Below are 26055 nucleotides of genomic sequence, written 5' to 3' on the forward strand. Positions count from 1 at the left end.
GTGCTGCCCCTCAGACAGGAAGCAGGCACATAGTAAACTGGTTTTATTGAGGCTGATTAAACAAACGTGTTGGATCTGGAGCAATGGCCGCCCTGACAGCCGTGGGGGAGGAGCCGGGAGGGGTGACCCGGGACCCCCCATGGCCCCCCTAAAGCTCAAGCACGGGGCAGCTGGGGGGGGGTACAGCCAAGCAGGGGGGCACCACCCTGCACCTACAAACCAGTGGGCGGAGCTACAGTGATTGACAGGTGCTGGTCACACCCCAACTCATCCCCCACCCAGGGACACCACCTGTGGAGGGGGGGAGGGGAGGGGCACCCCCCCCCCACACACACACACACCCACACCCACCCACCACAGGCAGTCACCCACCAGCACTGGGGGGGGAGGGGGGGCAGGCAGGTTTTAACCAATCAGGCAGAGGGGGTAGGGCCAAGGCTTTATGCTTGGAGGATCTGGAAAAAATTAATGAGGGGATAATAAAAGCTCCCCAAACACAGCATTTTTACCCCAAAACGGCTTCGGTTTCCATGGGGATAGGTCCCCCCCCACTGGCTTCCTTGAAGTGCAAAGCAGCCCGGGGGGGGGGGGGGTTAGGAAAAGAAGAGGGGGGTGGGCACAGCGTAGTGTTACCAGCACCGAGAGGGGCACGGGGCTGGGGCAGCGCAGGGGGCGGGGCCGGAGGCAGCCGCTGGGATTGGGGGGGGAGGGTGGGCAGGGTGAGATCCTCTCTGGTTCGTAGTAAAAGTTGCTGCTGCCCCTGTAAGGAGAAGGGGCAAGTGAGGGAGGGGGTAAGTGAGGGCGTTCATGCCCCCGCCCCTAATCTGCTCCTCCAAATCAGGAGAGAACCAATAAGCCCACTCCCAGTGGCAGTCAGTGTCACTGTGCCCCCGTGTGGGGTGGGTGGGAGCAGCAACCCCTGCATCCCAACCAGAGCCACTGTGGCTCCACCCCTTAGCAGAGGGTGGGAGTGAGAGAGAAGCCCCACTCGGTGGTGGGCAGAGCTAGTGCAGCCCCACACCCTCCTCAGCACGCACCTGCCGGTCGGTTACTTGGCCATGGCTTTGATAGCGACAGCAGCCTCCTCGGTCATGGCCGACAGCACAGTGATCTGGGGGGCAGGGTCAGAGCAGGGGGCTGGGATCAGAATGGGGAGGGGGCAGGAACCCCCCCCCCCTTGCCTCCCAGCACCATCCAGGACCCACCCCACCAGCAAGGTCTGTGATGGGGAAGGGGGTTCCCAGACTCCCCCTCAGCCTGGGAGACAGGACCCAGGGGTTGAGGCTCTCCACCCCACTGTCACCCACTAAGCCCCCTGCAGCAGGCAGAGCAAAGCCAGGAATCCAAGCCTCCCCATCCCCACAGCACGGAAGAGAACAGGGGCTGAGGGGCAGGCACTCACCAGGATTTCCTCGCCGCAGTCGTACTTCTGCTCGATCTCCTTGCCCAGGTCACCCTCGGGCAGGCGCAGGTCCTCCCGCACCTCCCCACTGTCCTGGAGCAGTGACAGGTACCCATCCTGGATCCCGATCAGCTGAGGGGGGTTTTGGGGGGGCATCAGTGCTCGCCGAGCACCCCACCCTCAAACCTAGTGCCCCCAGGCCAGGCCTGGATGCACTCTGCGCTACTTCTGCATTAGCTTCTAATTAACATCAAGGCTCTTGTTACAGGAAACAACCCCTCTCCCATCCCAGGGAGGGGGTCCCAGCTGTACCCCTGGAGGGTTTGGGGCAATTCCAGCCCCAGGGTGGGGATCCCAAAGCACATCCTGATGTACACTGGGTGCTGCTTCCACTGCCCCCCACCACAGCATGGGCTTTTTCAGGGTAAATGCCCCACCCCTGCGTATGGGTGGGAAGGTGGGGTGGACCCCTGTGTGCCACCATAAGGGGATGGGTGGTTGTAGCTGGGATGGGTGCAGGGGTGGTGGGCAGTGAGGGGCAGGGCTCAAATGAGAGATTGTGGGGAGGGGGCTCTGAAGGGAGTCCCTGGACCCCATGAGAAAACAGGAAGAGGCTGCAGGGACATGGGGCAGGCACAGCTTGGATGAAAGACTGAGGGGTCTCCAAGAAGATGTCCCCAACCCCATGAAGAGGAGGCTAAATTGGCACCAGGGAAGGCAGAGCTTGGATGAGACTTTGGGTCTCTGAAGGGACCCCCCACCCCCACCCCAAGAGGAGAGGAGGGAGCTAGAGGGGCACCAGGAGGGCACCAAGGGGCAGGGCACAGATGTGAGACTATGGGATCTCTGAGGGGAGCCCCCCAACCCCATGAAGAGATAGGAGGGGGCTGGAGGAGCATCAGGCAGGCAGAACTCAGATGAGAGACTTCGGGGTCTCTGAAAGGACCCCCCTGCGCCACCACGAGAAAGGAGAGGGCAAAAGGGATGCCGGGTGGGCACTGGGGGCAGGCTCCAATAAGAGACTTGCAGGTCTCTGAAGAGAACCACCCCCCCAACCCCCATGAGGAGAAAGGAGGGGGCTAGAGGGGCAGGCACTGGGGAGCCAGGTTTAGACGAGAGAGCCCGAGATTAGGGCTTGGATGAGGGGGTCATGCCAGCCATACTCCGGTGGTCTCTGAAGGCAGGCCCCCCCTCCCCCCAACCGAGGAGAGATCAGGGGTCCGGATGGGCCCAAGCAGGCGCTGTGCCTGCGGGCACTACCTGGAAGTCATTCCTCTTGATGTTGGGCACGTCCATGTTGTGGGTGGAGGGGCATATGTCTTCATATTTCTTGCCAGTGAAGATGTCAATGCCAACCAGGTGCACCTGGGGGGGACGAGGCAGGTAAGGGGGACAGTGGCACAGGGAGCAGGGGTGTCCCCGTGCCCACCCACCTCCAGGCCAGGGTGCCCACCTTGGCGTGCCCATGCTTGCCCGTCTTGGAGGTGGACATCTCAACGATTTTGCAGGGGCGCCCCTTGAGCACCACAAAGCCGTTCTTGCGCAGCGCAGAACACTGCATGGGGAAAGTGGCCGAGGCACCTGCATCGCCGGTCTCGAAGTCCAGGTCGTCTGCCATGGCGCTGGGGTGGTACCAAGGCTGGCAGGTGGGGGAGAGAACCCAGGAGTCCGGGGGGGGGCCCTGGTTCCCCACATCAGTCAACCCAGGAGTCCTGGCAACTGACACCCACTGCACCCACCGGGGGAGGGGCTTGGGCAATGACTGCTCCCCCTAGCACCCCTGTGCCAGCTGCAGGGCCAGCCAGAAGTCCTCAGGGCACAGGGGATTTGGGAGCCAAGAGGGAGAAACTCAAGAGTCCCCCTGGAATCGGAGCAGGAGGGGAGAACAGGGAGCCTGGACACCTGGATTCTACCCCCCACACCAGGGGGCAATGGGGGCTGGTGGATTTTACCCCCCCACCCCAGGGAGCAGTGGGGACTCCTGGGGTAGAGCTGGGAGCCCAGAATCCTGGGTTCTCTCCCTGCCCTAAGGAGCTGGTGGGATGGGGGTCTAGGAGTCCATTCACCTGGATTTTTTCTCTCCTCAAACTCTACAAGAAATCCCCACCATGCACCAAGCCTGCACAATACGGGGCCACCCCCCACCCCTGGGCGCAGGCCAGACGCCAACTGGGACCATTTGTTCTGCCTGATCCAGAGGGAATGCGATGGGCAGCCGATAACATTGTCCCATCCCATCCCGTCCCCCCAACCCAGCTTAGCATTCCTGCTTACACCACACACACACACACACACACACTGGTCTGCCCCCAGCCTGGCCTTCCCAAGCCACACCCCCACTCCCCATTTATCATTAAGGCAGTAAATTAACAAGGACCCTGATTAATTTGTTTCAGCCCCCCCCCACACCCATTCCAACAAACTGCAAAAACGCCAGGTATGTCCCCCCCACTTTAAAAAGGATATCATGCACCATTTCAAGTCAGCTCAGGGGCTTGTTAGCAGGCATGCTTAATTACTAGAGGCTTATTTCCCCTCCACTTTCTAAACTGATCAGTGCAACTGTTCCCCATAGCTCATGGGTGACAAGCCCAGCAACCCCACGTGCTTCCTATTCCAGCGGCTGTCGGATTTGGGGGGCGGGGCACAAAACTCCCCAGATTGGGTACAAAAACTTCCGGGGGGGGGGGGTCTTTGTGGGGGGTGGTCCTAGAGGACGGGTGGGTAGCAGTGGAGGCGGGGGCAGGCATGGGCTGCAGGCCCTGCCACCCATGCGTGATTCAGCGGCCCGGCGTGCCATGAGCCACCACTGCAGCTGAAATGGAGCCAGGGCCAGGAGGGGAGGGGGAGGCGAGGCACAGCAGCAGCCACCCACCCACCCAGGGGTCCTAAAGGGCAAGGGACCCCCCACTCCTCAAATCCATTCCTCACCCTCCAAAACACAGGAGGGAGGTTTCTGTGCCCTGGGCCTGGCTACTGTCGACCAGGTTGAACCCCGCCCTTGGGAATGTGGGAGGGGGTTTCATTGAGGGCAGAACAGAGCCAAGACCCACAACTCCTATGTCCCCCCTCCCCTGACTTCTCCATTCAGCCTGGCCTCCATGTCCCCCCCTCCCACCCCCTAGATCAGCCCCTCTCCCTCTAGGCTCCCTCCAAAGCACCTCACAGGTCACTCTCACTCCATTGCCCCCCCCAAAATACCCCTTCCCCTTCTAGCAACCCCCAGTCCCTAACTATACTTTTCCAGCCCCAACTACCCCTTCTGGAGCCCCGCAGATCCCCCCTACCCTCTCTGAGTGCCTATATCCTCCCCCTCCCAGCCTCAACCCCCCTACAATAGCTCCTTTCCCACACAAACTACCCCCTTCCCCTTCCAAAGCTGCCCTAGGACCCCCCCCCCCCATCATTCCCCTGCCCCCTCCCAGCCTCAGCCCCTGCAAACAGTCCCCCTCTCTCACCATACCACCCCTTCCCCCTTTGAAAGTGGCTCAGGAACCCCCCAAATCCTTCCCCTCCCCCCTAACAGTCCCGCTCCCTGAAAGTTCCCCAGAGCCACCTGACACTTCCCCCCCAACTGCCCCCATCTCTGGCAATGCCCCCCAAATTGCCCCAACTCCTCCTCCTGCCCTCAATACCCCCTTCCCTCTGAAAGGGCAGCAGCACCACCCCACACAAGTGCTTCCCCTCAACTGACCTCCCCCCAAAAACCCTACCCTCTGAAAGTGCCCCAAATTCCCTCCCCTCCCAGAAACACCTGCAACAGCCCCCACAAAACTGCCCCAAGACCCTGGTCACTCCTTCCCCTCAGACTCACCCTAAAGACCCCCCAGGATCCCCCCCCACTCCTTCCCCTGCACCCCAACATCTCCTTCCATTCAAGGCTGCCCCCAGGAGCCCCCTCAACACCTTCTGCCCCCCCAACACCTTCCCCTCCCCCAGCAGCCCCCCCGCAAGGCCCAGGACCCCCTCAAGCCACCCCCCCGGACTCGCGGCCAAGCTGCGGTGCGGGGGCGGGGCAGCAACGGCAGCTGCAGCCTCGTTGTAGCGCACGAGGTGCCCCCCCCCCCGTCACCGCCCTCCCCCCGCACTCACCCGTCCACGAGCTCAACCGCCGCCGCCGCTGCCTGCTGCAAGCCCACCCGCACTGCGCATGCGCACTTAATGCCTTCCCTCCCGCCCGCCCCGCCTGACAGCGGCGCGAGGGGAGGGGGCAGGAGGGAAGGAAGCCGCCCGCGCCACACTACGCCTGCGCCGTGGGGTGGCGCGCCTGCGCAGAGCGGCCTGGCTGGGCGGTGGGCCCCCCAGGGCGCAGGCGCGGAGGGAGCGGGGTGGGACGGAAGGGGAAAGGAGGGGGAGAGCCCCGCCCTCCACACGCGCCGGCCAAGAGGCATGAGGTCGCCATGCTGGGGTTGCGCATGCGCTGTGTGAGCGCGCAACCTTCTCTGCCCCATTCGCTACGCATGCGTACTACGAGCCTGCTTCATTGCTGCGCCGACACGCCCCTCGGCGTTCAGCGCAGGAGCTTCGTGCTCATGCGCACGCCGGCCATTCCTCCCCTTTGACGCATGTGATCTCGGCGCGCCCTTTCTCCCCCTCCCTGCTCCCTTCGCCCATGCGACCGCTCGACCATGGAGTCCGATGGCAGGGCTAGAGCGCCGCACCCCGCCGCCATCTTGGGAGAGCAAGGACCCGCCAGGGTCGCCTTGGCAACCACGGTTGTGAAAATGTTGGTGCCTGCACGCGGTCATGCATATTCATGAGACGTATTTAGGCCCCGCTCCTACATACCCTCCCCAGCCCATATGCGTGCGCACCCACCCATATACACGCATCCAGCCATATACACACCCATCTATGTGGACACCCACCTAGCTACCTATTTACCTACATACACATCTATGTATGTACCTAACTACTTACCAACCCACTTATCTGTCTACCTACCTACACACCCACCTATTCAATTACATACCCATCTATGCACCTAACTACCTATCTACCCACTAATCTAGCTTCTGACATACCTATCCACCTACCTACCCATCTTATCTGTCTACTGCCCCCCCCACACACACACACGCCTGTCTGATTGTCTATCATTTCTATTCACTCATCTAACTTCATTCGCATACTCTCTATCCATTCATCCCCCACACAAACCTTCCTTGCATCCATCCATCTCCATTCACATCATCCTCTCTCTCTATCCCCATAAACCTGTTATCCATCCATCCATCCAACTTTCTCAACTCTATCCATCTATCCCCCATCTCCCTCCTTTCCTTTCTCTCTAGACCAGTGGTTCTCAACCTTCCCAGATCCAAGCCCCGCCCCACCCCGCCGTGTCATTAGACTCCAGGCCCCCACCGCATTATCCTTGAGGGGCCTCATTAGACTTGAGGCCCCCCCCTTGTTAGGGGTGAGATCCCCCCATGGGAAACGCCTGCTCCCAGCAGGGAACTCCTTCTAGCGGGGAACTCCTGGGGCCGGAAACACAGGAAGACCCAGTGGGGCACCCCCCCAGCTGGGGCCCCTGCTGTAGAGCCTATCTGTTCATCCATCCAACTGTCCATCAGTCTGTCCATCCCTCTGTCCACCCCAAGGCCAGAATACCCTGCAAGGCCACCAGGGGGCAGGGTGGGACCAGGCCAGAGCCAATAGGCTGGGCTGGGCAGGGTGGCTAAGCCGGGGGTTGCTGCTGCCCACATTGTGATGGGTGGATGGATGGGTGGGGTGGATGAAGGTGCAGAGGTGGACAGAGGGGCAGGCGGACAGCAGAGGGGCTCGCAGGGGACCTGAAGACTTAGGTTTGTAGGCATGGAACAGGTTTCTGTGTGTGTGTGTGTGTGTGCACGTGCACACGTGCGCGTGTGTAAGAGAGGGGGTGCTCTGTAGGTGTCTATGTACAGGAGAAGGATGGGTAGGGGGATGTATATATGTACAAGAAAAGGGGGCTGCAAGTGTGCATGCGACTGTGTTTGTGTGTGTGCACGTGCAGGAAAAGGCTATATAGCGTAGACAGGAAAAGTGGTTGTGTAAATTTGTGTCTGTAGCTGAAGTTTGTGCATGTTAATGTGTACAGAAGAAACGTGTGTGTGTGCACATGCATGCACAGGAAAGGGGGCCAACCCTATGTAACAGCACAGTGTGTGTGTGTGTAACTGACGTGTTAACACATATACAAGAAATGTGTATGTGTGTATGTGTGTGTGTAGCTGAAGCCTGTGTGTTAAGGCTTACCGAAAGGCATCTGTGTGCATGAGAGAGAGAGAGAAAGTGTAAAGGGAAAGGGCATATGTGTGCACAGGAAAAGGGGTTGTATTAAAGTGTGTTTGTGTGTGTCTCCATGCTTACAACTGCTGTGCCATAGCATGGGGGGGATACACACCTACCACATCAGCACAGTGGCCAGGTGGATGCTATGTGTTCACACATCCACTAGTATATGCTGCCCCCTGTTGGTAAGTGCATGTGTGTCCTGCTGGGAGCAATCAGTGTGTGTGTGCATGCATGTGTGCACCCTGGGCACCTAGGTTGTGTGCTTATGTGTGTGTGTGCACACCAGATGCTTGAGGGGGAGGATATCCTCTGCTGGAGATTGTGTGTGTGTGTGTATGTGTGTGCATATGTGTGCATGCACATCTCTTATCCCTGCTGTGTGCATTTGCTGTGTACTTGTGTCCATTATCTGCTGCTCTGTGTGTCTGTGCATTCTCACCTGTGTGGCTGTATATTTGTGTGTGTAATCCCCTGCTGTGTGTTTGTGTTATCTCCTGCCCTGTGTGTGTTTGGGTGTGTGTATTATCCCTTGCTCTGTGAGTTTGGGTAAACATGTGTGTGTTACTCCCTGCTCTGTATGTGTGTGTGTCTGTGCGTGTGGCCCCTGCCATGTGCATGCCCATGTCCCTGTGCTGTGGAGGGCAGGGCCATGTCCCCAGGCGGTGTGCAGAGGTGTGCCAGTGAAGTTCTTGCCCAGCACAACTGTAAGGTGCCAGTTGTGTCCCTCCCCCACCCTGGCTCTTCTGTTTAACCTTGGCAGGAAGCTACTGCCCGCTTCATGGGGGACTCTGTGTTGCTGGGGGTTGTAAAGTCACTGCAGGGATCCACCCAAGAGGTGGTTGCAACTCAGTACTGGCTGAGGAAGGCCTGTTATTCATAGCCATGCTCCCCCACAGAGCTGGCTGCATCTTGGTGCTGGGTCCTGGTATAAATAGCCCCCGCCCCCTGCCCAAAGTTAGCTGCCTCTCAGTGCTAGCTAAGGAAGGCATGTTATATACAGCCATGCTTTCCCCCAGAGCTGGCTGCATTTTGTTGCTGGCTGAGGAAGGCCTGTTATACACAGTCATGCTACCCACCAGAGCTGGCTGCACCTCAGTGCAGGGTCCTGGTATACACACCCCACCCCAGAGGTCCTGATCCTGACTGAACCACCCCTGGGTAACACCCTGCTGTGCATCCACCCCAGCAGCAACTACATTTGGGCCCTCGGCCAATGCAACCTTTACCCTGACGGGTGCAAGTCGAGGCAGGTGCATACTCACCTGGCTGCTGGCTCAGCCTGCTTTGTCCTTCCTTCACCACCGAGCCCATCTGCAGCACCCAGGGACAGGCCCCAATCCCAGACCAGACCCATTGGACCTGCCTGTGTGTGTGTGTGTGTGTGTGTGTGTGTGTGTGTGTGTGTGTGTGTGTGTGTGTGTGTGTGTGTGTGTGTGTGTGTGTGTGTGTGCGCGCGCGCGCCCGCACGTATGCATCATATACCACATAAATGTATTTGTTTAAATATCCACAACGCTCTGGCCACATCTACAAATCCCTGCCCCCTGTATGCAAATGAAAGCAGATAATTCCACGGGCTGGCCCTGCGCATGCAAATATATGCTAATGTCACAGGCAGGGTAGGGTGTCCCATGTGTACATACACACATGCACACTTCCACACTCATACGCTTATACACATAAAAACACACTTCCACACATATACAGACACACACACTTAAACACACTTATACACACATACAGACACAAGCACACTTATACACACGTATACACATACGCAAACGCACGCAAATCCCGCTCTACCCCGCCCCGCCCCTATGCAAATACAAATGCAAATATCGGCCCCGCCTCTCCTCCTGCCGTTATACCCCACGTGACCCCCGCCCCCAACCGCCGCCTGCCCCTTCCCCCCTTCAGCCAATCCCCGCGCGTGATGGGCGGGGCCCGGCGCGCGAGGCGGGAGCGAAGGCAGCCAATGGGTACGTGCGGTGGGCGCTTTAAAAGAAGGAGCAGGGGTTTGGTGGCCCCCCCCCCCCACAGACACACATACACATACACATACACAGCCAGGCGCGCGCCGGGTGGTGATTGGCCGGGGGTGGGCGGGCGGCGGTTGACGGCGGGGCGCGGCGCTAGGCGCGAGGCGCGTAGGGCGGCGCGATGCTGAGGGAGGTGCAGGGCGACGAGGAGCCGGCGGCCGACTCCTCCCCGGCCCTGGCCGTGGTCGCGGAGCCCGCCCCGGCCCCTGGGCCCTCGCCCTCCCCCGGCCCCGCCAGCGCAGGGGGCGGCGGGGCGCGGCCCCAGGCGGCCAAGCGCGTCCTGGGTGAGGCGGGGCGGGGCGGGGCTGGGAGGGAAACAGGGGCTAGGTGTTGAAACAGGGGCTCGGCTGGGGGTGGGGCCTCCAGGGAGTGGGCAGAGCTGGGGGTGGGTGACTCAGGCTGGGGCCTAGTATCGAGATGTGGGCGGGGCTAAGGTATCGGATTGACTGCGGGGTTGGGGGCGTGGTCTCGGAGGACTAGGGATAAGGCTGGAAGTACTGAGGAGCCCTGGAGGAAGGGTGGGGTAAAGGTTGGCTAGGGGGTGTAGTCTCCAGCTTTGGGTAGGGCTGAGAGGGCTGGGGTGGGGCTGAGGCTGGCCTGTAGAGGCAGTGGGACTTAGACCTGGGGGCATGGTCTGGGGTGGGTGGGGAGAACTCAGGGGTGTGGGGACTTGGTGTGCGCGGGGTTAAGTGCTAAGGATAGGGTGGTGGCTTCTGAGCTATGGATAGGGCAGGTGTGGGGGGCATAGCTACTGGGATGTGGGTGTGGCCAAGCCAGATCTGCTGTAGGCCTTTTCAAGAGGAGGGGCTTGTTCCTTAGGGGTGTAGCCTCGAGGGATTGGGGTATGAGTATGCTGCCAGTGGGTGTGGCTCTTCCCAGGAGGTGTGATTTGCACATTGGGGCAGGGCTTGGCTTATGATGGGCCTGGGGTGTTTTGGGGTGCTGCAGGCAGGTTGCTGTCTTGGTGGGGGGTTGAAATGGGGCCTGGTCAAGTTGAGCATGTGCTTGATGGCCTGTTCTCCCCTGTCATGGGGTGGAGGCAGGGCAATTAGAGGTGGGGGTGACCCCCCAGGCTCAGGGGGACTGGGGGGGGGGTTGTTCCCCCCCACTGACATCTGTTCTCATCCACAGCCACCCAGGTGCTGGGCACAGTGAAGTGGTTCAATGTCCGCAATGGCTATGGGTTCATTAACAGGTGTGTCCCCTCCCACCCTGGCTCCCCTGCCAATCATTGCTCTATGGGGGTTTCCTGGGAGAGGGTAACCACCGGTTACCAACCCTGGAGGTCTCCTGGGGAGTGTGGGGGGAGCCTGGGGTGGAGGGGGTGGGTCCTGAGCCACTGATACAGGATCTTTGGTGGGATCCAGTTCCCTCTGAAGGTGGGTGGGGTGGAAAAAAGCACGTTGGAGCAAAGTTTAATCACTCTATTGTAGCAATTAGCTGCCAGGACAACCCTCCTGGGGGGGGGGGGGTCACACACCTTCCTTCCTGGAGAGGGCAGGTGCCCCAAGGACTTCAGCTCACCTGAGGAGACTTAATTGGATCTGGGTTTTATCTTCTCGAGCTCATTTGCATCTGAATGTGTGCACCTGGGTGGGTGGGGAGTTAGATCTTGTAAAATCAAAGCAGGTTTCTATTATAATTAGCCCCTGCAGCATCTCTGGGTAGACTAAACATTGAAAACTGAAGACTGGTGTAAATGGGGTGGGATCACAGTGATCTTTATCCTGGGTTTTGAAATTTGGCAGGTAGGGGTGAAATAATTGTGTATACAGATAATCTGAATGCAAATGGCTTCCAGCTAGCCTTGTTCTGCCTCCAGCTAATCCCTTCTTCTACCTCTTTCCCTCCCTCCCTCCCAATGGTTCTGGTCCCAGAAAGTGTTAATGATACTTCACAGATTCCTCTTTTTGTATTATTCTGTGGATCCTGGAATAAAGGACTTTTGGGGGGGATCCCTGTTTAACTGCCCCCAAAGAAACACCCTTATTCTGCCTGAAGGGGTTCATCCAACTTTCCATCACAGTCCAGGTGCCCCCTTCTTTCCCTCACAAGCAGGTGAAGGTCAGAGGGTGACTCAAGTACTTTTCCTTCATTGGAGGAAAGCTTTTTCAAGCAAAAGTTTCCTTTGTTAGGATCATAGCAACGTCAGTATTTCTAACTTCCTGGTTCCTGGTCCCACGTGTGTTTGAACAGGGAAATAATGTGGGGTTGGAGGGAACCAGTGGGTAAACACAGTTGTTAGGCTCATAAATGGCACTGTCTCATGCTGAGGGTAGGATAGGTGTATATCTGTATAGACTAATTAAATAAGACACAGCTCTGGAGAGAGTGAGCCCCCTGCTCTCATGTCTACCCTGATTTTCAGATTAAGCCGGCTAGCTATCTCTCACTGGCCCATGCTAATGTGAGCAAGTAACCTCTGTCCTTGTAGAGAAACCCACAAAGAGTTGGGAGAAGACCCTGGTTCCTCACGAGAAATCATGTGGTCTTTTTCACTGTAAATCAGTGGTCACCATCTCCTGTGTCAAGCTTTGCAGGGAAGACATAGCCCCATGGAGCCTGGGAGCTCCCTACACCTTGACCAGTGGGCTGTGGGGAAATGGGTCTCTTCAGGCCATGTGTTGGGGGCCTTGTTGGGCCAACTGGTGACTTTGGCTTTCCAACGGGATCTCAAGACTTGGGTGAGGGAGGGTAGAAGAAATGGTCTCCACAGAGTGGGGAGAAGGTGCTGGAGAGCTCTGAGAGAGGGTATGTTGGACTCCTGTTTAGAGGCACAGAGCCCCCACCCTTCCCCATCCCTTGATTGCTCTGAGCTTTCTCCTTTCCTGCAGGAATGATACCAAAGAGGATGTCTTTGTGCATCAGGTAAGGCCCATGAGAGCCACCCTAGGGGGTACCCACAGGTCCCTCTTGCCATGGATGCTGGATCTGTCCCCTACCCTGCTCCACCAGTGGCTTTCAGAGGTCTTAATTCTGCCTCCATGACTTCTTGCAGCTCTACACTGGATGGACTCAGGCATCCGGGTTCACAGATTTGCCCCCCCCCCAAGTCCCCTTGCTGTAACCCACCAGCCTCCACTTTGCCTCCCAGAGCTGGAGAGAATCAGGCATCCAGCTCCCACTCCCACCCCAGCGTGGGAACAGAACCCAGGTGTCTGAGCTCACAGTCCTCCCCGATATAGAGCGGGGCCTAATCGGGACCAGGGTAGGACAGGAGGGAGGTTCAAATTGGTCCATCCCTCTTTTTGGGGAGCTGATTTCTTACCTCATGTCCTCACTTTCAGACTGCGATCAAGAGAAACAACCCCCGGAAGTTCCTTCGAAGTGTGGGGGATGGGGAGACAGTGGAATTCGATGTGGTGGAAGGAGAGAAGGTAGGAATTCCAGCTGATTTTACTTGGCAGGAGCGGAGAAGAGGAAATCACAAGGCCTCAGGGGTTATATTTGCTTTTCCATGTCTGCTCATGTCTCCCCTCCAGGGTGCTGAAGCTGCCAATGTTACTGGGCCAGGTGGTGTGCCTGTCAAAGGCAGCCGCTATGCCCCCAACCGCCGTCGCTTCCGTCGCTTCATCCCCAGGCCACGGCAGGCCTTGCAGCAGCAAGTGCTGCCAACCCAGGAGGCCATCAGGGCAGATGGGACCCCCGAGGTCCCTGGGGAGGGAGCAGTGCCTGGTGGCACCCCCCAACAGCGGCCCCGGCGACGGCGCCCACCTCCATTTTTCTTCCGCCGGAGGTTCATGCGGGAGCCTCGTGTTCAAGGCCAGCTGGTGGAGGTATCCTGGGGTGGCAGCAGGGCAGGGGCTCTGGGGGATAGAGAACCAGCAGCAAAAATAATCCATATCCCATTCTCTTCCTCAGAGCACTGAAGGCACAGAAGTGAAAGATGCCACCCAGCCCCAGGGAGACCAGCAGCAACAACCAGCTCAGGCTGTGGAGAGGGCTCCAGCCCCTCGTTTCCGGCCAAGATACCGTAGGTAAGTTGGGAAGACAGCCGCTTCATCCCACTAGAAGGATCCTTTATCTTTGGAGGCTTCTCAAAGTGGCCTCTTGGATCTTGAATCTACCATGGGTTCAGCATCGTCTTGGACTCTGGTAGCCCTCCTTTTGGCTTCGAAGCTCAGGACTGAGGCTATCAAGTGGACATTGGATGCCCAGCATCCAGGAAGTACATATCTGTATCACCTCAGCTCTCTGTTCCTCCTCTATGACCAAGGGTCTAGTGGCCTGGCTTTAAGGAATACTGTCACTCTGGACCCCTCCCATGAGTTGCACACATTACACAGCTTGCTGGTGAATTGCATGTGAAACTTAAAATGGCCACAGGCACAAAGTAACTGTCATGCCATCAAAATGGCCATCCAGCTACAAAAAGAGCCAACCAGCTAAGAAATGGGGGCCTGAAACCTGTGTAACAACTTTCCAGCTGTGTCATCCCTGTTGCCAAGAATTAATCAAAGCCTTTAATAACTTTGCCTGCTTGCAGCTACAACTAGCAGCACCTGCCCCAGGGCCTTTTTTTAAGCAGCAGCTGGGTTGGAACAATACGAGGAGGGGTGAGAATGAAAAATTTACAGTGTCCTAGCTGCCAGGGCTAGAAAGGGATCAAGCTATTATGATCCAAGGTAGCACTGGGAGGACATGTTTTGAGCAGAGCTGTTGTCCCAAGGTAATGCAACCTCCCAAGAAGCCACAAGACTCTTTTTTTAAATTGGGAAGGAAGGTTTATTGAAGGATTACAGGTTAGGGGTCTCTTGAAATTCTCAGGACTTGAGGGGGAAAGAGAGGCATTTATGTTCCTCCAAATTAAGTATGAACAGCTGAGAGCCAAGCTTCCCCCATCTCATTCAGGCACAGTCTCCCAAGAGATAACTGCGACCTAGTTGGTTTTACCCAGGAGGCAGTACAGATGTAGAGTTCCTTTGCCATAATCATCTGAATAGGAGATGCTTTCAAAAAGCAAAAAATGCCTGTCTTCAAAGGTCATTTAATTGAAGCAGGAGAGGGTTTAAAGGTCTTTGGCTGCAGGGCTGGGGGAGCAGTTCACAGCTGTCCGGGGGGGGCGGGGCGGGGCGGGTCTCCTTGGAACCACATCTGATTTAACTCTCCATTCAAAGAAATGGGGTAAGCATACCCTAGTCACCTCTGCAGGAACGTAAACAGTGGCTGGAACCAGAGTGGCACTTCCCCCCTGAACTGCATGCCTTGTGAAAGCTTTTCCTACCAAGGAAGAGGCAGCTTTTGTAGTTCAGGAGGTCACTAGAATTGAGCCGGCGGTGGTAAGGGAGCCCGATTTTTAAAGCAAAAGTGACTCTGTTATATCAGCCCCTTGTATTAACAACCTCAGGCATGCCCAAGTATCTGTGGGAGGTCATTGGCTATTATCAGGTGCTGTATAAGGAGCTGTACGTCTGCCATTGGATGGGGTTCTGTCTCTTTGCATTAAAGCATTGTTTTTGCTGGGTTGAAATTTCCATTTAAAAAAAACTAGGGAAGCCTGAGCTAAAGCAGCTCCAGCATTGGTGGATTTTAGCGCCTGTTACACAAGCCAGGCCTAAATTTTCCTTATCTAGGATGTCCAGTATTTGGTACATACAACACACACCTTCACCCCAAATTGGGATGGGAATTTTCCGAGCAGGAAAGGCATTTCCTTCAAGGGAATAGAAGCACGGCGACACCATGGGTGCCATGCAGCTGCCAGGATGGTGATGCACTGTGTTAAGCCTCTTGCTGCTGAACCCCATAGTTTTGTAGGAGGCAGTGAGTGAGCTGCTAGCAGTACCTTGAGGAGGTTAGTGGTGTGGGAACAACACTTAATGATGAGTAACAAACCACATTTTGTTACTAGTTTTGGAAAAGTCTGTAACCTAACCTTGTGTGACATGGAGTTAGTCCTCCTGGGAACAGTGTCCAGGAAATGGGGCATCCCAGGAGAGGGTACCCCACTTCCTGAACGCTCTCTTCACAGGAGGACTAAAACTTGTCTCTGGTCATGAATCTGTGGAAACCTTTCTTTCTGTACATTCCTCTCTCTCTGCCTCGCAATTGGAGTCTTATTTGGAGGTGTGTTTGTATGTGAGACAATATGGTAATCCCTTTCTGTTGTTTAATGCCTCTCTTTTTCCTCCTGTTACAAGAGCATCTATTGCTACTAGGAGGGGCACCGTACTTCTGCATGGAGGCATGGCGAAAGACTAGAGGTGCTTTGGTCCCCCTGAGCTTTAAAGCAGAGGATCGGGGTGGGGAAAAAGACCATCTCCAGCTCATCAAGAGACACTCCAATGGATTCTCTGCATCCAGATTAGCCCCAAATTGTAGAACAACGAGGGTTGGAAGGGACCTTAGGAGGTCACATCTAGTCCAATCTCTTGCTCCAAGCAGGATCAGCCTCACTAGGTCATCCCAGTCAAGGCTTTGTCCACCTGGGTCTTCAAAACCTCCAAGGATGAAGACTCCACTGCCTCTCTGGGTAGCCTGTTCCAGTGTTTCACTACCTTCTTTTTGAGAGAATTCTTCCTCATAGCTAACCTCAACTTCCCCTGCTGCAGTTTGAGCTCCTTGCTCTACTGTCAGAGAATAGTCCATCTTGGTCCAGCCCTTGCTCCGCTGTCTGAGAACAGCTTCATACTCTTTGGAGCCACCCTTCAGCGAGATGATGGCTGCTATTCAGTCCCCCACCACTAGTCTTCTCTTCTCATCCATCCTGGGCCCCAGCCTCTGTCCTCTACTGGACTCTCCCACACTCTTTCTGTAATGTGGAGCCTACAACTGGCCATTGGTGATGCATAGGGGCACATGTGCACCCCCTGTGAAAACAGAAGTGCACTTCTGGCTTCCCTGCTGGCTCTGCGATTGGCTGATAGAGGGGACCTCCCCCACTCTCGGCAATCTGCTGAGCCCCCCAAGCTTGGGAGGTACCACTTGCCCATGCAACTGGCCACGGGACTCCAGATACGGTCTCCCCAGTGCAGAACAAAGGGGAAGAATCATTTCCTTCCATCTTAGATTTCATAAATGTTAGGGCTGGAAGGGACTTAGAAGATCAAGTCCAGCCCCCTGCCCCAGGGGCAGAAAGTCAGCTAGGGTCAAAGGATAAGCATCCAAGCCTTCCCTAATGGGTCCAGAGGAGGTGCCTGTACCACATCTGAAGGGAGTCTATTCCAGGTCCTGGGGGCTTGGACAGTAATGAAATTTGTTCTTGTGTCCAGGCTAAAGCAGTCTTTTAGCTATAGATGCAAGCCAGGATTTTGTTTCCTCTTACCAGCTGCAGCATTTCATTGGTGGCTCATGTTCATCTTGTGGTCAGTTGTGACCCCCCCAAGTCTTTTAGCCATGGTGCTAGGAAGCGTAGCAATGCTGAGCCTACAAGTATGCTGCAGGTCACGGAGCACCATAGTGACTCACTGTCATCGACCGCTACTCCCTGGGTCTGACTTCGGAGCTAATTTCCCACCCATCGGACTGTGGTGTAGCCAAGGCCACAGTTGTCCAACATTTCCACAAGGAGGTCAGGGCTCGTTTGTTTTTGTTTTTTTTTTTAAGTCCAGGTATATGACATCAATCTCTTTTCCCTTGTCCAGGTGATGCCTGACCAATCTCATCTCCTTCTATGACCAGGTGACGAGACCTACACATGACAAACCCATGCTGGCTATCACTCAGGATGTTGCCCTCAGCCAGCTTATCCAGAAGGGTCTCCTTGATGATTTTTTTGAGAATCTTAACAGGGATTATGGTCAAGCTGATTGGCCTGTAATTCCCAGGATCTGCCCTTTCTTGAAGATATGTACCACATTGGCCTTCTTTTAGTCTTCAGGTACTTCACCTGAATGCCATGAATTTTCAAATATTTTTGCCAATTGTTGGGCTGTGACATCTCCCAGCTTCTTGATTTACCCTAGGGTGTAATCTGTCAGGACCAGCTGACTTGAAGGTGTCTAGCCTCTCAAGGTGATCCTTCACTAGATCAACACTGTTGCTGGGTATAAATATGCCCTCACTCTGGCCGTCCCTCATCTTGCTAGGCAGGGCAGTCGCATTGGACTGCTGAAAGACTAGCGTGAAGTACCCATTAATCAAGTTGGCCTTTTTCCTGGGTGTCGGTTATCAGCTGTCCTGTTTGGTTCAGCAGGGGTTCAATGTTACCTTTGCTTTTGTTCTGACTCCCTACATATTTGAAAAAGCACTTTGTTATCTTTAATATGTGAGGCCAGATGGAGGTCAGTGGCAGCCTTGGCTGTTCTGATCCGCTCCCTGCAGGTATAGATCAATGCTGAGTACTCCTTCGTAGTAATTCCAAACTTCTATCCTTTTACAAGTCTCTCTTTTGAGGTGTAGGAGGTCCTCAAGTTCCCTGCTGAACCAAGGGGGTTATTGCACCATTTTGCTACCCTTCCTCTGAGATGGGATGGCCATCCCATGTGTTGTCAGGATCATTCCCTTGAGGAGCAACCACTCCTTTCTAGTCAAGTTGTGGTCCCTTAGGGCCTTGACAGTGAGCCTCCTGAGCTTGTCAAAGTCAGCTTTTCTGAAGTCGAGGACTTCAGTATTGCTGACTGACTTGCCAGCTTTGCAATGGATGGTAATGGTGATCAGCTCGTGGTCACTATCACCCAGCTTTCCATCAATGCATAGTCGGTGACCTAAGAAATTCCCTTGGGCCAGTACCAGGTCCAACAATGCTTTACTTCTCATTGGCCCATAGACTTCTTGAGTCAGGTAGAGTTTGTTGACACGCATGAGGAAGCTTTGCAACTGGTCGGATTTGGCTGAGTGCTCTTCCCACAAGATGTTTGGGTAGTGGAAGCCTCCCATGACAACCATGCACTGAGAGCGTGCAGCCTCAGCCAGTTCCCTGGCATATTCCTAATCCAGCTCTTGTTTCCAGTTAGGAGGTCTGTAGTAGACTTCTACCATGATGTCCCTTGAGCTATGTTCCCCACATATTTTGACCCAGAGAGACTCCAGTCATCCTTCCTGGGTGCCAGTGTCAATTTGGAGGGACTTGTAACTGTCCTTGACAGAGAGAGCGCTACACCCCCACCCCTTTTATCTGCACAATCACGCCTATACAGGGTATAGCAATCTATACCTGTGGCCCAGTCATAGGTGGAATCCCACCAGGTCTCCATTATCCCTATGAGGTCATAATCATTCTTGTTTAGCAGGAGGACCAGGGTCCACTGGCAATGCTCTGACTCGTGCAGCCCAGGATGCCATTAGCCTTTCATAGAATCACAGAAAATAAAGGGACCTCAGAAGGTTGCAGCTAATCCAAGTAGGACCAGCCCCAACTAGATCATCCCAGCCAAAGCTTTGTCTAGCTAGCTCTTGAAAATCTCCAGTGGTGGAGATCCCACAACTTCCCGAGGCCTTCAAGTTCCCAATACTTCCAATTATATATAATTAGACCAGCCACCGACTAGGTCAGTCGTGCCTGGTTTCCTGTGTCGGCAATGCTGAAAGGGAGAATGAACAGGGTTCCCCGCCACTCCCAACTGCTCCTCTCCTTTCCTTGCAGCCTCCAGCATTCCAAGTGTTTAGAAGGCTCTGACTGGTGGGGGTGGGGGGTGCCCCTCACTCCCATAGTTCCCCTGGGGGCTTTGATCTTCTCCAGAGATGTACAAGAGAAGCCGAAGCATGTTCATCCTAGCTATACACCACTTTGCTAGGAAAGTAGCAATTGAGCCAAATGACCAAGGGTGTGTGGGTGGGTGTGTGTGCGCGCGCACTCTCGTTCTCTACTGGGCGATGGCATATGTTGGAGTCTGTCCTCATAGGAAAGTTCCAGCCTCTCTTTTTTTGCATGTAGAGGAATTGTGATATCACTGAGGCAGACTTCTGTGTCCTTGGCCACCTCCCAGAGATGGCTATGGGTCTTTTTGGGGTACCTCAACCAGAGAAAGTTATCTTTTTGGATTCTGGCTCGACTGGGTTGGATTGCATAGCAGAGCTGAAGACTGTCCTGTCTTTTTTTCCTTTTCCACCCCTGAACCAGGCCCTTCCGCCCCCGTCCACCTCAACAACCCACCACAGAAGGAGGTGATGGTGAGACCAAGGTGGTCCCGATGCCAGCAGACAGCATCCGCCCTGAGCCCCAGCGTCAACGCAACCGGCCTTACTTCCAGCGCCGACGCCAACAGACTGGTGCTACCCAGCCTGCTGTGGCAGAGGTGAGAGCTGCAGTGGGGGTCCTGGGGTGGATATAGGGAGCCCCCCCCCCCCCCGTGGCTTGAGGCCACTGCTCCTACATCCTAGTGGCCACTGAAAAAAGTCAGTCTCCATCCTCTCTACTGTTGCCCTTCAGGGATTTGAGGATGGTAATCGAATCCCACCCTTTGTCCCCATGCTCTGCCCCCATGTTCATGTATAAAATGGGGGCTACCAGCACTACCCTCATGGGTATCTAAACACTGAACTTTTATGCCCTGCCTCTCTCTCCATGAAACATGGAGGTTTTGACTTGACCAGATAGGGGAGGGTCAAATGAAGATTGGGTCTGGATGTGCCAGATACTACCATGAGATCCTTGGAGAAGGAGCAGAGTTCAGGTTGAATAGGCAGAAAGGGTCCATCACTATCTGATCTGACCTGCAAAGAGTGAATTAAAGCCCTGTGAGGTGAGACTGAGGGACCTGGAACTCTGCAGCCTCCACAAGATAAGGTTGAGGTGATCTTGTGGCTGCCTGCAAATTCATTAAGCGGAGCACAGCAAGGTATCAGAGATGCTCTGTTCACCAGGGCACCTCTAGGGGTAACAAAGAGTAATGGTCACAAACTGACAGAGTAGATTTAGGCTAGACATCAGGAAAAATTTCTTCACAGTAAGGGTGGCCAAAACTTGGCATTGGCTTCCAAGGGAGGTGGTGCTCTCTCCCACCTTGGGCCTTTTTAAGAGAAGGCTGGATAGGCATCTGGCTGGGGTCATCTGACCTCAGCACTCTTTCCTGCCCAGGTAGGAGAGTCAGACTTGATCTGTTGAGGTCCCTTCCAATCCTGGCATCTATGAATCTATAAATTATTACTTAAGCTCCTATGATGCTGTGATGAAGGTGGTCTGGTCTCCAAATGCCCAGTCAAAGTCTTGGCCCCTGACTGCAGGTACAGGCACTGCAGTTAAGGTAATTTCCTACTCCCTGGCTTCAGCCAGGCGGTTGGATGGAGGAAGCTCACCTGATTGGCTTCCCTTCCCCACACCTCCAGGGGCTGGCTGTCAAGGAATATCTGCTGTGGGTGACTCAACCTGACTCACTTCCCTTGAATCCATCCTGAACCAACCTGCTGCAGGGAGTGGCAGGATGTTTCCTGTCCCAGCACCCAGATGACTTCACATCATTCTCTTGCTTCTGGCATTGTAAAAAACAAACCCTCAAATCTCTCCAGACTGCAAGCTGGAAAACATCACCCACAGGCTGCCTATGGGGCTAGGTTGACTCAAAAGTCTGTCTCCTCCTTGGCTCAAAAGTCCTTGGATTGAGATCAGATGGCATTTGGGAAACCATCCCTTCTCTAGGCACTGTTTCACCTATATTGGCAAAAACTGAGCCTATTTTCTGCCCCCTTTTTTTGCTAGACTAGACCACCTTAGTGTGACCTAGACTAGTCCTTCCTAGCATGTGGTGTTTCCCTCTTCAGGAGAACTGCTGCACTCCCACCTAACTATAAAACTGGAATAGACCACGCTGCAGGTCATCTAGGTGCCTCCAGAAATGATTGACCTCATCGTGCTTGGGGTTAACCAGCGTTGAGGAGCTCTAGACGGGCATCACGCATGTGGCATGGCCCTTATGGCTTTGGGTGTACTCTGTGTTTGAGCTTGTTGAAGACCTGCCAAAAGGCTTCCAGGGTTTATGAGCTACCACAAGGATATAACTCCTGTCCTCCATCTTGCTTGAGAGGAAAGGAGGGGGTGGGGAGACAAAAGCCATCCACAGTTGGCTCCAATCCCTTGGGAAGACAGAAATGAGCATCTCCCTCATTCCAAAAACTCTCTCATGATCTTTTTCGTTCTTTCCCTTCCAGACAACCACCACCACCAAAGATGAACCTGCTCTGAGTTCTGCTGCTGCTGCTGGTGGAGATACCACTGCTGCTGGGACCCCAGCTGCCCCTCGGGAGCCAGGGATGGAAGCCAGCAAGCCAATGAGCCTGACTCCAGAGAGTCCCACCCAGCCACTGCCGGATGCTCAGCACCAGCTTGTAGATGTGAGAGCCCATATTAGCGTGGGATGTGGGGCCAGGACCCATAACTCTTGTGGCACATGGTGTCCATGCCAGGGCCTTCCTAGAAAGGAGCAGGTGAGGACCTCACCCTGAAAAAGAGAACCTCACCCTGTGTGAGACTCTTCTCAGCCAATCAAGAGCTCCCTTGCTTCATATCACAGGCCTCCCAACACAGTTGGCTTGGGGGGACATAATCCTCCATGCTGCCCAATCCCATCTGCTCACCCCCAGTGTCCAAGAATCCCGCAGCAGGGTTTTGTTGCCTCCAGAGGGCACCAATGGCCAACTCTTCCCACCATAGCAGAGGAAGCCCAGGAATCAGTGTTGGATTGAGCACTACTTCTTTTCTCTGCAGACTTTGACTCCTGAGCCAGGGGGAGAAACTGCTCCAGCCTTGCTGGCATGAGGGCTTGGCAAGGGGACATTTAAGAGCTGTGATCTGGTAAGGATGAGGTGGGGGGGCATGGAGAGGCTGAACAAGACACAAGATTGGCTGGGTTTCAAACCAGTCAAGCCAGCTGGGCACCAGAAGATGGTCTTGGTAGCCTAGCTATTAGCTGAGTCTCACTACTTAGAAGTTGATTCACAGTCTTGAGAGGCACCAGCCCAATAGTGGTGTATGTTGGGCTACTCTGGGGGAGTAGCAAGGAGGAAATGATCAAGACTCCTGGGTTCTTTTCTTTTGTCCACAGACCTGTCCCTTGAGGCCCACATCTGATATCTGTCCCTTTTTGCCCCATGCTCCATCAACCTCTCCCCTCTGTTGAAGCTGACTTCATGGGTGGGTTTCCATCCCACTTTTACCTGCTAAGGCCTGGCACAAACATGCAGGCCCGTGTCTTGCAACAGGCAGTGAGGGCAGAGATCCTGCCCTCAAAAGGGCATGAAGGAGGGTCTTTCTCCTTGGCTTCTGGCCTTGTGGGGTTGCGGGGCGGACGGCCCCAGAGATGTGGTGCAGAAATTGAGGTAGGGGATATAGAGCCCAGGTGAGACCCTCCATAGCATCTCGCACACTGAATCTTGTCTTTGCCTACCCTGAAGGAATCCTGACCCCCTCATTCCTCTTACCCACAAGTTTCCTCTTGTCCACAGGTTGAACAACATGCTCGCCTCTGCATAGAGACACCCAACTCCACCTGTCCCCCCTTCCCAAACCAAAGCCACAACCGGGGGATTCGGCAAGAAAAACAAACAAACAAACAAAAAAAAAAAAATATATATATATATATATATCTCCAATCTTTATGTTAAGCCTTATTGAGGGGCTGATGTCTTTTCCCCGCCCCCAAAGCTTTTCCTAGTTCAGAGAGGAGCTGGTTGTTGAAGCCTTGAGTTGAATACCTTTATTCCCCCTCTCCCCTGACCTTTTATGAAGAGCACTTTTGTGTGTGCGCAGCTTGGGTGTCAGTAAAGGAATTTTGCACAGAAATCTCATGGTGTTCGGATCTTTCCTCTGCGGGGAAAGATCTCAGAGGGTTGGAGTGGGAGGCAGGGGTGGGGGAGGTCTCCTGGGTTTCTCCATGAGTGGAGGTACAAGTATAACCTGCCCAAGTGTCCCCTATGGCTTGCCCTCCTCCAGCTTGCACCCCCCCCACAAGTGCACAGGCCCAAATTGCCTATGGCTGTGCATAATTTAGATGCCTACAACTATCCAGATCTCCTATTGGCTGCCCAAAAGCAGAGGTCCTCCTCCAAATGTCCATCTAAAGTTCTCCCAGCTTTAACTTATCCCTTCTAGCACTCTTTCCATCTTCCTGAGAGGAAGTACCCTGAGAAGTGGGGTGCTGCCTTGTTATCCCAAAAACCCTCCAAGTGGGGGCTTGAAAGTGTGACTTCTTGGGGGGGGGCAATGAATGGTCTTAAAACCCCCAAAACCAAACTAGGTGAGGGTTTGAAAGGGTGACTTCTGGGGACAGTCCTTGATGCATGGAGGGAACCAAAACCAATGGCTCGGTCTCTCCCAGGCTGCAAGATGCCACATTGTCCCCTGGGTGGGTGGCCGGGAACATTTCCCTCCCCCACCCATCATGGTGTCCTGTTAACATCCTGGACACCCAACCTTGTGCTTCTGAGCTTTTGGGCAGCTGTGACACATCGCGTGTCCTGAGCTGAGGTCACTCAGCAGGAAAAACCCACTCCATTCCTCCCAAGCCACGCTGGCTTGGAGGAGACCATCTGGCAGGGGGTGGGGGGCAGCTACTGCTGGAGATAGGGGGGCAGTGGGTCCATCTCTGACCTTGGGCCAGACAAAGCTTTGGGTGAAAGGACAGCTTGTTCCTGCATCTGTTATCCCTGTCCCTCAGCACCCTTTAAATGTCATGGGGGGAAAATGGATCCAACCAGCCTCCTTGGCCCTTCCCCAGGCTTGGAGGAATTCCCGTTGATGCCTTTTGAGAGGCGGAGTCACTGCCCCCCACTGCGGGCAAAAGAGATCCCTGTATGCTCCCTCTGGAGTCTGGCACCAATTTCTTGTCCTTCCATTTGGAAACCTGCCCAAAGTAGCATATCATTAGTCAGGCTTGCGCAGGATTCACCAATTTTGGTATAGTCCCTGCACTTCATCTTTTTTTAAGGCTTAGTGGTTGTGGCATTTCTCTTCAGGCAGTTGGCTTCATGTCTCCTTGTTGTTCACTCTGCAGATTGCAGTAATAGTCTATTCTTCTAAATTTTATTTCTTCCAGCAATTTTGCTGGCTGTTCCTTGTCTGTCTGTCTGTCTGTCTGTCTGTCTGTCTCATATTTGACCATGGCTCTGCCCAGTTATCCCCGTCTCAAATCTAGTCCCCCACTGGGAATACAAATCACCATCTGATTTGGTAATCTTCAAGATAATGCATTCACCCACGTAAATGGGTCTTCAGCCTACATTTCTGGCTGAGTCCATTGTCCTAGGACCCTCCCCCTACTACACACTCAAATTTGAAGTTGTGGAGTTGTTGCACACTTTTCAAGCACTAATTGTGTAGCTGGTTGGCTCTCTTTTTATAGCTGGATGACCACTTTTATGGTGCGGTAACTGCTTTGCATGTGTGGCCTGTCTACACTTATTGCACAATTCACCAGTGAATTGAACGGTAATTGCTTTGCATGCTTGGCTGGTCTACACTTGGGCTATTCACCAGTGAATTGCAGGGTAATTCCTTTGCAAGTGTGGCTGGCCTACACTTCGTACTGCACAATTCACCAGTGAATCACATGGTCGCTATGGTGTATGCAAGGTCAGTATATACTTACTGTCTGATTCACCAGTAAATACGGGCCACGTGTGCGGAGTAGCCGTCATGCAATTAAATGTTCCATTGTGCAAAAAATGCAGACCAGCTATGTGTGGTAAGTTGCTGCTGTGCAATAAAAGCACCCTGGCCCCACAGACGGAGTAGCTGTCATGCCTTGAGTATCCACCCAGCTCTAAAAAGAGCTGACCAGCTATGAAGCTGGTGCTGGAAGATGTGTAACAACTGGTGACTGCTTTGCTCCAGCCATTTTGAATATGGTGCTGGAATACCATAATTACCCATGTACCACACTCCTTTTTCTTTTTGTTCGCATGCCCTGAAAGCAAACAATCAAACTTTTAACCGTGCAGCTTGGATTCAGTTCCCAGACCCATAAGGGATGGGGAGATGTTCAGATGTTTACCCTTCCTTCCCAGATCCACATGTAGGCCATATGTTTTAAGATGGTACATGGTACCTCCAAAGTGGAGCATCAGAAAAGACCCTGGATTTCTAGCAGCATCTTCCCTCCCCAGCTTAGGGAGTGGGGTTGGAAAAAACCAATTCAGTGCCTAATTGCTGCTCCCTGCCCCTACCCCCCTTCTGTGGACAGAGAAATGCTCAACCAATGTCCCGCCGTGGGCTTTGCTTTGATCTGTGGCCAATTCCACAGGGATTTGGATGTTTTCTTGGGCACATGACCTGGCCCTCTGCAGGAAGGAGACTAAGCTTTGAGTTGATGCACACGGTTGGGGGAAGGGGCAGGGCCACAAGGGGCTTCCAGAAGGCCCTGTCAACCTCCGTTCTGCAAGTGTCCAGGTCTGGCTCATCTTTCCAGCCAGCGCTTCCCCCTCCTGAAAACAAAATCCCTTTTCCCCTCCAATGGAAGAAACTCA

General features: G+C 54.5%; 2 protein-coding genes across 5 annotated transcripts; one reads left to right on the forward strand and one right to left on the reverse strand.

Annotated features, from left to right (window-relative positions):
- Positions 1–28: 28 nt before the first annotated feature.
- EIF5A (eukaryotic translation initiation factor 5A) lies at positions 29–5652 on the reverse strand. Of its 2 annotated transcripts, none has more exons than XM_090055853.1 (6): positions 5495–5652; positions 2856–3041; positions 2663–2767; positions 1403–1534; positions 1038–1111; positions 29–760 (listed from the first exon to the last, which is right to left on the reverse strand). In XM_090055853.1, exons 2-5 carry the CDS (start codon positions 3018–3020, stop codon positions 1049–1051), a joined length of 465 nt encoding a protein of 154 aa, XP_089911979.1. In that variant the 5' UTR covers positions 3021–3041; positions 5495–5652; the 3' UTR covers positions 29–760; positions 1038–1048. The 2 variants fall into 2 exon arrangements, with proteins under 2 accessions (XP_089911979.1, XP_089911980.1); XM_090055854.1 differs by having other exon boundaries at positions 2856–3083; positions 5495–5632.
- Positions 5653–9632: 3980 nt separating this feature from the next.
- Positions 9633–25979, forward strand: YBX2 (Y-box binding protein 2). 3 transcript variants are annotated; one of them, XM_090055728.1, is made up of 10 exons: positions 9633–9660; positions 10852–10915; positions 12555–12588; positions 13008–13097; positions 13203–13496; positions 13582–13697; positions 19721–19895; positions 21745–22020; positions 22301–22387; positions 23038–25979. In XM_090055728.1, exons 1-9 carry the CDS (start codon positions 9657–9659, stop codon positions 22349–22351), a joined length of 1104 nt encoding a protein of 367 aa, XP_089911854.1. In that variant the 5' UTR covers positions 9633–9656; the 3' UTR covers positions 22352–22387; positions 23038–25979. The 3 variants fall into 3 exon arrangements, with proteins under 3 accessions (XP_089911854.1, XP_089911852.1, XP_089911853.1); XM_090055726.1 differs by lacking the exon at positions 9633–9660 and adding an exon at positions 9729–10004; XM_090055727.1 differs by lacking the exon at positions 9633–9660 and adding an exon at positions 9729–10004 and having other exon boundaries at positions 21745–21927.
- The last annotated feature ends 76 nt before the right edge of the window (positions 25980–26055 follow it).

The sequence above is a fragment of the Crocodylus siamensis genome, chromosome 6 (genome assembly GCF_052110815.1).
Source record: "Crocodylus siamensis isolate JL-2025a chromosome 6, ASM5211081v1, whole genome shotgun sequence".
Taxonomy (NCBI): domain Eukaryota; kingdom Metazoa; phylum Chordata; order Crocodylia; family Crocodylidae; genus Crocodylus; species Crocodylus siamensis.

Bases quoted from the DNA above. Each gene is read 5' to 3' on its own strand.
- EIF5A (XM_090055853.1), bottom strand. From the start codon at position 3,020: ATGGCAGACGACCTGGACTTCGAGACCGGCGATGCAGGTGCCTCGGCC. The intron at 1,535-2,662 runs GTAGTGCCCGCA...AACCCCCCTCAG, and splicing joins TCAAGAGGAATGACTTCCAG to CTGATCGGGATCCAGGATGG. The intron at 1,112-1,402 runs GTGAGTGCCTGC...CCTGCCCCCCAG, and splicing joins ACTGCGGCGAGGAAATCCTG to ATCACTGTGCTGTCGGCCAT.
- YBX2 (XM_090055726.1), top strand. From the start codon at position 9,842: ATGCTGAGGGAGGTGCAGGGCGACGAGGAGCCGGCGGCCGACTCCTCC. The intron at 12,589-13,007 runs GTAAGGCCCATG...CCTCACTTTCAG, and splicing joins AGGATGTCTTTGTGCATCAG to ACTGCGATCAAGAGAAACAA. The intron at 13,497-13,581 runs GTATCCTGGGGT...TCTCTTCCTCAG, and splicing joins TTCAAGGCCAGCTGGTGGAG to AGCACTGAAGGCACAGAAGT.